This window comes from Vanacampus margaritifer, chromosome 16 (genome assembly GCF_051991255.1).
Source record: "Vanacampus margaritifer isolate UIUO_Vmar chromosome 16, RoL_Vmar_1.0, whole genome shotgun sequence".
Taxonomy (NCBI): domain Eukaryota; kingdom Metazoa; phylum Chordata; class Actinopteri; order Syngnathiformes; family Syngnathidae; genus Vanacampus; species Vanacampus margaritifer.
Genome location: NC_135447.1, coordinates 11,472,663 through 11,483,243, shown reverse-complemented (window position 1 = coordinate 11,483,243; position 10,581 = coordinate 11,472,663). Strand labels below are relative to the sequence as shown.

The following is a 10,581-nucleotide window of genomic DNA, read 5'->3' as shown; positions in this document are numbered from 1 at the left end:
AAAAAGTGGGAGAAAAGATGAAGAGCGCACTATTCTGCTAATGCCGCTGCTGCCATCTTGTCCTACTTTTTGTCCAAAAAAGAAAGAAAAAAGTTTATTTTGGGCTGAAGTTTGTTTCAATGCATTGAGTAAAATACAAATAATTTTGCAGTTAAAAACACAGCCCATTATAATTTTTCAGTCACTCCAATATTTGTACATTTTTTTAATTTGATACATGATTATTACAACTGCAAGAGAAAATCAGCTAAATTAACCACAAAAATGGGTTGAGACAAAAAAAAAATCTGCCTCGAAACAGGAACGGGGCAATTACCTGTCTAATCAATAGGGTGATCAATTATAAAAAGAATAGTTAGTAATGGCTCTAATTATTACTAATAAATAATGACATTTATTTGTATGAAGACACTGAACATGTTAATGATTGAACAGATCAATCTTCCATTGTTTGCATTTTCAAATGATCACGGAATCATGTAAAAAAAAATCTTGTTTTTCTTATTAGCAATTTTTTGAAAATATTATGTGTGTGTACACACACACAATATATATATATATATATATATATATATATATATATATATATATATATATATATATATATATATATATTAGGGGTGTGAATTGCCTAGTACCGCGATTCATAGGTCACGATTCGATTCGATACCGATTAATCCCGATACGGATCTATAAATTGATTATTGCGATTTTTTTTTTTTACTCAAATTTAGAAAATACTAATCAGTAAACTTCTACATGTACACTGTAGGATTTGTATGGAAATGTATTTGTTTATTGAAAATTCAGGCTTATAACTGAGCCACTGCATTTAACAAACAGGTTGCAGCCTGTTTCATGTTAGAACAGCACTGAAATAAAATATTAAGGCTTAATGTTCCATTAATATAACATTCTTCCATGCTTAATGTGTGAATCCTAACCCTAAGCAAGACGTTTTGTTGAATATTCCCATTAAAAATTAATGTTTAAAATCTATTCGGCCGCATATCGAATGGATTTGAGAATTGCGCGCTGTAATATCACGATATATTGCTGAATCGATTTTTTCTAACACCCCTAATATATATATATATATATATATATATATATATATATATATATATATATATATATATATATATATATATATATATATAATTTTAGTTTTTTTAAATTGTTACTATTTTTTGTTTTATTGATTTATTTTTCTGTTTTTAAGATTCCTTTCAGGTTGCTTTTGTTTGTTTTTTAACATATTATGTATTGTGAGAGGAAACAAAATCATTCCAAAAAGCAAACAAAAGGTACTCCAAAAAACAGGAAAAAGATTTCGAAAAAAAAATCCATAAAACAGTAAAAAGAAATATTGAAGAAAAAAAAAACAAGGTCGTTAAAAAATTACTCAGAAAAACAGGACTTTTTTTTTTCTTATATCACGTGAATGCAGTATGCTTTTGTACTTATACAACATTTCCAGGAAATCACAATGTGAGAGCTATTTTTGGAACAAGCCTGTGGGCTACTCATGTGGTGCTCAAGGTCTACCTTGTGCCCTCAGCATCACATTGGTGACCCCTGTGCTACGGTATAATAGTATAGTAAACATCATACATATTCACGCAGTTGTGCAAGAGATATAAAAAGTCTACACACCCCTGTTAAAATGTCAGGTTTTGTGATATAACAAAAATTAGACCAAGATAAATCATCCCAAAACTTCTTATAGTCCTATAATCTGATACTCGTTTTTTTTGTTTTTTTTTTATCTTTGCGAGAGGAGAATTAAAAATTAAGAATAAAACTGTGATGTGGCTGCACAAGTGTGCACACCTCCTTATAACTGGGTGTAGGGCCGTGTTCAGAATGAACCAATCAGATTCAAACTCATGTTGAATTGGAGTCAGCACAAACAAGTTTATCTGATTAACTACAAATTAACCCAAACGACCCCCAACTAAAGTTCAAATGTTCTAGTGGGCTTTTTTCGTAGCATTTAGGACAGATGTGCACTATGTCGCCCAGAGGATATCATAAAAAATGTATATATATTTAAATGCAGAATGTTATTGTTTCCACTAGAACTGAAAACATCCCACTGGTGTTTTTTGTGTGCGTGGCTTTTCTGTGCTTTATGTTGCATCTCTTCCATTCCTTCCCATCATATGTCATGCTGAATCAAGCACATCATCACGTGCCACCATCAAAGAGCTGTGATGGGCCCGCGGTGTTTGGTGGCAGTGCTGTTCTGAGCAAGAAGTGTGATTGATTATCTCCTCAACTTCCCGGTGGGTGGATGGGGGAAAGACTACCTTTGCTCTTGCCGTAAGCACAGCGTGTGTCCTGTAAATCATCTTCCTCCGCCTCCGCCTCTATGAATTACCAGTTACCATTTGATGCCACTATTGCTCCTGACTCAGAGGTTTCGTACTATATGCATCAGTCATATACAGTAAAATGATTATGAAAGTCATTGATTCATATCGTTATCAATCCCAGACTTAAGTCTGCACACTCCTCGCTCAGCGCATCTTGAGTAATGTCCATGTATAAGTTGCAGCTAGTACTAAACATTTGGAATTGGTTAATCGGTTCCCGGACGCCACCAACGGCAACCAAGCGAGCGCATGCTCGTTCACCAGCAGCGTCTTCGCTGACCTTGGATCAGCTTTCACACATGTTGTGGCTTCCAGAAGAGTAGATCGGCTTGCGTTCCGAAGAAAATTTTATATCCTCAGTCTCGTCAGCTCTTTTTCAGCCAGGCATATTGCAACAATGTAGTTAAAAATCCTAATGTCAACCAAATAGAAGTCACGAGCGAGTGTAGGAGTGAGTACAGATGCGTCCTTCCTCGACAGATGCGTCCTTGAGTCTTTGTCCGGGTGTATTTTGCTCTTCATTTTCTTATTTTTGCAAGCAGCTGTGAAACGTGTATTAAAATATTTTGGGGAGGTCAAATTAAGTTCACCTGTTAAGATTATATTGCATTTTAGGTTCATCCCAACAGTTATTTTTTTCTAATTAAATACCAAAATGCCTTTTTTTTTCATTTGACAGTGACATATACTGACAGGCAGAAATTCTTCCATTGGATTATCATTATTTTAGTATTGAGCTGTTTGTGATATTTTTGATTAGTGGTGTAGTATGTGGTTATACCAGAGGCTCCTCCTGAGGGATCTATAAATATGTATGTATTTATTTATTTATATTTATTACCTTGGAAATAATCGATTTTCTATTATTACACAGTTGTGACAGTAATGTGTAATATCATTTTTTTTCCTTTAGGTGTCGCTACAGTTTGTGTAAAAGATTAGGCTGTTTCCGGTGTGTGACGTCATGTTCCATCCCGGAAAATGTCCCTTCCCACTTGACACGTAGCAGCCGCTACCGAATTGGCGTTTTGCAGCTCTCCGGGCGGATTGTCCATCTCCGAGGGTAGGCGCTCATTCGTGGACTCTCCGATGAACAACGTTGGTACCAATTCGTTCGACTGAAATGTAAAGTCGCCGTCGTTGTGTAGCGCCGAAAAAGTCTGCTCGTCTGACTACAGCGCGCGCGTCAAGACAAACAACTGCTAGCTAAGTTAACGGTACGAAGTATTTCCAACATAAACATGTCCATTTGATAACGGGTGATAATTGAGGGGTGATGACTGTTGTATTGTACAATATCATCATCATCATCATCATCATCATTTGATTAGTTATGAATTAGGCTGAGTAGGAAAAAAATGGTAGCCTTACCGTTAGCATTAGTGGCTAACAGCTGGCTGCAAGTTACAGTCAATAACTCAACTTTATTTATCAAGCACTTAAAAACACAACAACCATAGTTGCTTACAAAATGCTGTTCATAAAATAAAAAGAGTAATGTTTATGTAAATACAGCTCTTGTATGAGGGGCATTCTTTTTTTTCCACTTGTCTTAAGTTTATGTGGAACTTTTGCTTGAACTATCAGTTTGAACACACCGTGTTTAAATATAATCTACTCTGGACAGGATGAATTATATTTACTTGGAAACTTGGCGGGGTACATGCACACTCGTCCATCAAAATCTATGCCGCTTATCTTCACGAGGATCACTGTACAATTCGAGCATCTCCTCAGATACAGAAAATGTCATTTGTTGTGATGACAGAAGCAAAACGAGAAATTCCTACCTGCACTGAAAATGTTTTGTTTGTTTTGGCAGTGAGAGATGTCTGGGTTTGACAACTTCAACACGGACTTCTACCAGTCGAGCTACAGTGTAGATGACCAGAACCAGGCTGGCTATGGCTACAACCATGAAGATCAATATAACAAGTGTGTGACCCTACCAACGCCGCTCCTCTGTTACCCCTCCCACTGATCATATAATATCAATGGTGTTGGAAAGGAAACTAAAAACTAAAAACACCATGTGTTTTGAGCAATTAACATAGCATTTTCAACACTTTAGATTGGTCAGTAATTTGTCCTCACAGGTGACTATCAATAATATTGATTTGTGGAAAAAATGAAATTGACAAGATGTGGGAGATTTCTGCTTGACAGTGACAATATTTTTCTTAATTTGAAGCTTTTGTTGTCGTTGTTGAGTGCTTGTTTTGTTTGTTCCACAGGCAATCCGGTCAATATGACTACTCCCAGCAAATGGGTTACCCCGCCCCAGGAGTGATGCAGTCCCAGCAGCCATACACGGGACAAATCTTCCAGCCCACGCAGACCTACACCCCGTCCTCGTCGCAGTCCATGTACAGCAGCAGTTTTGATGACGAGCCGCCGCTTCTGGAAGGTAGCAACACGCCGGGAAGCTGTCACCGTCCGTTGAAGCTTTCTTAGATGATTTATTTATTGTCTCTGTTGTAGAATTAGGCATCAACTTTGATCACATCTGGCAGAAGACTCTAACAGTCCTCCATCCTCTGAAGGCGGCAGACGGCAGTATTATGAACGAGACGGACCTGGCTGGCCCCATGGTCTTCTGCTTGGCATTCGGCGCAACACTTCTTTTGGTAAATTGCTACTTGAGCATAGTATCAAAACGACTCAAAATTTGCCTCAAGGAGCGTATGTTGCTACCTTGACTATTTCAATTCCATGCTTTTTGCATGACCTTTTAATTGTTGGCAATGGATAACCTTATTAAAGTAGCTCTACCAACATTTTGTTTTAGCAGCATTTTAGTTGCAAGTACATTGTAAATATATATTTTTAACATGTCACACTGTGAATTTACTCAAAAACAAAGCAATCCATCTTGCTTTTAACTGAAGTACTTTCAGTGGTAGATCTAAAAAAAAAAGTCCAACATTTAAATAAACTGTAGATGAACCAATGATAAACAAGTCATATGTTAAACTTACTGTGTTGTGAAGTCTTTATTATTGCCAATATTAATAGTTAAAAACATAATACAATCAACTGACTAAAAAACTGTCTTAAACACTTAAAAAAAATGGCTTACAGGTGATTTGCTTGTGAAAAAATGAACATAAACATGCAGTGCAGACTCGCACATTGGATCCGTGCCATCTTCTGTGTCAGACCGATTTGCATGTGTGGAACACGTAAGTCCCAAGTGGTATGTGGATGCGCAATGTGAAAAATTTGGAAGAGCCTTAAATGAATTTATCATCAAAAAATGAGAGCGGTTTTATTCCGAAGAATTATATTTATTATTGAAAGACACAAAAATTCGACACAGTTTGAACATTAAAACTGCACTTAAAATATAGGAAAATGAAAAAAAAATTGTGATGTTCGTTACCACTTTTATTGTTTTTTTTTTTTCCACAGACCAATACCATTCATTACAAAAAAAATAAAAATTTGTTTGTTCATGTGCAGGCCGGGAAGATCCAGTTTGGCTACGTGTACGGCATCAGTGCAATCGGCTGCCTGGGCGTGTACTGCCTGCTCAACCTCATGAGCATGACCGGCGTGTCGTTCGGCTGCGTGGCCAGCGTGTTGGGTTACTGCCTCCTCCCCATGATCGTCCTGTCCAGCTTCGGAGTCCTCTTCTCATTACAGTGAGTCAGTCCGCTCGCTTTCCGATGTCTTTGATTGAGCTTTGTGGCTTGAGCTCCGTCTCGTTGTGGCCGCCCCCGTCCAGGGGCCTGATGGGAATCGTCCTCACGGCAGCCATCATCGGCTGGTGCAGCCTGTCGGCGTCCAAAATCTTCATCTCGGCGCTGGCCATGGACGGCCAGCAGCTGCTGGTCGCCTACCCGTGCGCACTCCTCTACGGCGTCTTTGCCCTCATCTCCGTCTTCTAGTGAGCACTTTTCATTTCAGGTTTGAAACAACGGCCCGCCACTGTCTCTAATTAATTATTACCTAATGCTCCAGTTATGGTCACGAACCGAGAATTTATTTTTGTCTTTTTCCTTTTACCATCCATTAACTGTCACCGCATTCCAACGGGACCATCTGCAGGATAGAGTGTAGTGTTTTTTTTCTTCCTACTTTCTTCCTGCTCATCTTCTTTCTTCTTTGATGGAGCCATGAGAACACACAACAGAAGGGTGAGAATCCATTTGGGATCCGCCTATATCAGCAGAAGCAGAAGGCTGCAATTGGAGCCAGCAGGAGGCGCCAGATGTCACCGTGTCGTTGTCATGCGCATTCACGGACACGTCAACATCTTCGGCTTCTTCGCACAAAGTGGAAGAGGCTCTTTTGGGATTCTTTTCTGTCGGGATGCTTTTCGCCGAGGCCAAAATGGTTAACTTCCTTACAACTCAATTCACGGACATGCGTCTCAAAAGATCTGATTGCATGCCTCGGTTCCTCCATGTTAAATTTAGGTTGCACGGTTTTGTATGCTTGGTTGCGTCGCGTGTCATTCATGTCAAAGCGCTTTTGAAAGGTGTACATTCATGCACAAGTGGTGCAAAAGTGTCAATAAACAAAAGACTGATAAAAGTGATGCAGCTGCTTTGGTTTGTGGGGTACCAGAGAGTTTATATTCAGTGTTGGGCAAGTTACTCAAGATCAGCATTATATATTTTATTACTAACTACTTGTTTGAAAAAGCAATTACTTTGCTTATTTTTCCTTAACCAAAGTAATTGGTTACTTACTACTTTGAGTTACTTTTTTCTTCTCTCCCTAATTTCATCCTTTCACCCCAAAAGTCTTACTTTGCATTTCTCTCTACTGTGCTGTATTATTTTTTTTTGAGGTGTTTCAAGAGGTTTGAGGTGCGGCTTTTCGCCGTGGAATGTTCGGTCAACAACGTTTTTCGAATTTTTGGGCCCCCACAAAATCAAAAAATAATGGTTGTGTTACCAAGCAGTAAATGTAGTGCCTCCTCAACTCGTCCTCCATGTTTGCAGGCTTTTATAGTTTACTGTTCGCAGTTCCAGAAATCCACAAGCGCTGGGCCGCCCATCTTCTAGTACATGGCAAATTAATTTACACCAAATCAAATGACCGTTTTTTTGTTTTTTTTTTGTCCGGTCAGAATGCAAATAGTAACGATTACTTTTGAGGGGAGGAAAAAAGTAAATGTAATGTTACTTAAAATTTGAAAGTCATTCGTTATACTACTTGTTACTGCGAAAAAGTAAAATCATTTTTAGTTAGTTACTTCCCCAATACTGTTTAAATTTATGTCGTAGATGTTTTGTCATGTAAATGCTTACTGTAATTATGACTTAACTACTGCATTTGCACACAAAAAAAATCTAAAGGTATGAAGTTAAGTGTCAGTGGACAGTTGTCTGTATTGTTTCCTGTGAGTGGCTTGCAACAGATCCCCACCTCTTGCCAGCTGGGAATGGTTCCATCTCACCCGCAACCCAAATGAGGCCAAGCGCAATAGAAGATGTTTATATTGTAGTAAGCCGCCAGACGCTTGACTTTATTGCAGTCATTTGCATCTCTGGGTCTTTGCATGGTTTTCATCAAATTTGACCTCTAGCCATCTGTGGTGGCATCACACAAAAAAAAGAAAGGAAAAACATTTAAATGAAGAAAAAGTACCCGCTTAAGTTGCTACGTGGTTTCCTTAAAAAAAAAACATTGCTGTTGCACATAGCTCACAAATATGTCATAGCCCACTTTGGAGTTATGAATACAGTAATTCCAAAATAAACATCTCTCTCCCGCTCCCACAAGTACATCACGGGGATATTTTGCATTTAGACAAACCAACAGAAACAGCTCAATAGCACCAAACTTCTTCTACACTACACATGAAATGTTAGGGATATTCATTTTGGGGGTTTGGCGGCGGGTTTGATTCATGAGTCGCCCACAGTAATCAACCCCGTACCTCACCATTTGCAAGGCTTCAAACAGAATGTTCTGACAGTGAGTCATGTCAGTCATCCAAGATCATTTCATTGTCACTGGCATTGAATGGACCGCGACTGCATGGAAGGCTTGGGTTGGAACTGAGATTTTATGTTCATCCTTAAATTTGTCATGGCGGCTCAGTATCCCTATAACTTCTTTGCTATTTGTATGCAATGGAATTTATTATGGTTTATGGCCTTTTAACTGTTTGTCTCTCGAGTTGTAGTCTCGTTTTTGTTGGAGACCCGCACATCCACCAGTGGTAAGTTTGCAATATTTGATGGTCTTAAAAATAAAAATAGGTTGAAAATGTATGGATTAAAAGGATGATGTCTTTCCATGACTAGAAGCTGCAACTACTCATGAGAGGAGCGTTGCTCCTCTGGCATGCCACAAGATGGCAGAGTCGAGTCACGGGTAAGTGTCTTTTCCTCTCACCGACTTGACATGTCGCCCGGCCTGGGGCAGTCTTATCTAGGAAAAGTGCTCAGTCATTATCTTGGCTATGTTACATAATCGTTGGCCATGCTTCAAATTGCAAATGCAGAACTTGTTTGGATTACAGTCAGAATTCTAAACATGACATGATCGGCCGATTCAGCATTGCGATCAACAAGTTTCAGTGAATCATTCTTGTCAGATTTATGTGGGAAATGAAGGGTCTAATGCCGAGCGGGGATAATCCCACCTCCATCTGGCAGACCCCGAGCCAGGCCTGTGTGTCCTGGACAAAAAGCACCAGTCAAGTTGGCTGATGTCGCCTCCTTCCTCTGCCATGTGGAGACGGACATGCGTGCTTCAAAGTGGATCTTCCCCAAAAGCAACTTTGGAAGTGAGACAATGTCCTGATTGTTGCATTTGAGGCTGCACAGAGCTCCATTTTATGTCATAGTCGGATTAGCACCGTTGAAAATGTGTCTCATGCTGAAGTCATGAGTTTATGATTGACGACGTTGAATTAATCGGGAATACATTCAGATCAATTGTATCATCCTGAAATGTGCAGGTAATAAAATTGATTTGTGGGGTGGCCAGAGAGTGACAATGTGCCTTAACCACCCACCCCTGGCCACCATGTAGCCCCGCCCCTGGTTTGAAGGCATTTTCACATTTTTTCAATGGCATTCACAATTCTTTTTTCTGTGATTTCCAGATGGCCTCTCTTGTCAGTGATTCGTGCCCATTTGCTACTTAGCACCCAATGCGTATAGGGATGTAACGATATCTAAACATAATATTGTGTGGAGGTTGGTGATATAAAAAAAAACTCACGATACTGTGTAAAAACTTGCAATATTGTGTTTTTGTGCAAAGTAACTGCAGTAACGAACTTGGCCATGTCATTGTCATGTGCTCGAGTATCATGGTCTATGTCACAATGATGTGTTCGGCTGATGTAGTTTTTGTTTTTTTATGGGGATGTTGAAAAATATTTGCTAATGACTGATTCATAACCGCTGCAGTGGCCAAAACATTCCTAATTAAAATTAAACTGCAATAATTAATAAACTAACCACCAGAGGGTGCTGGAACTGCACAAATTGAATACAACCTCTTTTCTTTTTTGCGGATGTGCCACTTAATATCGTGACATGAAAACAACGATATTGTGGCAATTTTTATATTGCAATATCACGATATTTCAATTATCGTTGAGTGAGTCTTTACTCATTCACTGCCATTGACAGCTATAGAGGTCAAAAATTCATTTGAACTATTTCTATTAGTTTAACATTTTTTCCACTTTTGTTAACAAGAGTATGAAAACCTAGGGAAAAAATTGGGCTACATTTAGAACAGATATAAAATTTGTGATTAATCATGAGTTAGCTAGTAAAGTCATGCGATTAATTACGATTAGAAATTTTAATCGCCTGACACACCTAATTTTTAATAATCTTTTCTTCTTTTTTATTTTAAAAGAAGAAAAGATTATTCAAAATTAGGGCCGTCAGGCAATTCAATGTTTTAATTGTAATTAATCGCATGACTTCACTAGTTATTTTTTAAAAATAAGAAATAGAATAATAAGAAAATATTAAAAAAGAAAAGATTATTAAAAGTGAGGGACGTCGGGCAAATACAATTTTTAATCGTAATTATTCGCATGACTTTACAAGTTAACTCATGATTAATCACAAATTTTATATCTGTTCTAAATGTACAATTTAAAAAATTCTAGGTTTTCATACTCTTGATAACAAAAGTGGAAAAAAAAGTTAAACTAATAGAAACAGTTCAAATGAATTTTTGACGTCTATAGCCGTCAATGGTAGTTAATGGGAGA

The 10,581-nt window shown here is 38.2% G+C and overlaps 1 protein-coding gene across 6 annotated transcripts; it reads left to right on the top strand.

The window, feature by feature from the left end:
- The first annotated feature begins 3,301 nt into the window (after positions 1–3,301).
- Positions 3,302–6,921, top strand: yipf5 (Yip1 domain family, member 5). 6 transcript variants are annotated; one of them, XM_077547571.1, is made up of 7 exons: positions 3,315–3,476; positions 4,201–4,313; positions 4,613–4,785; positions 4,860–5,005; positions 5,841–6,022; positions 6,106–6,267; positions 6,429–6,921. In XM_077547571.1, coding segments are annotated over exons 2-7 (771 nt in total). In that variant the 5' UTR covers positions 3,315–3,476; positions 4,201–4,206; the 3' UTR covers positions 6,430–6,921. The 6 variants fall into 6 exon arrangements, with proteins under 6 accessions (XP_077403694.1, XP_077403697.1, XP_077403693.1 ...); XM_077547567.1 differs by having other exon boundaries at positions 6,106–6,287; XM_077547568.1 differs by having other exon boundaries at positions 3,302–3,441; positions 6,106–6,921.
- Positions 6,922–10,581: the final 3,660 nt, after the last annotated feature.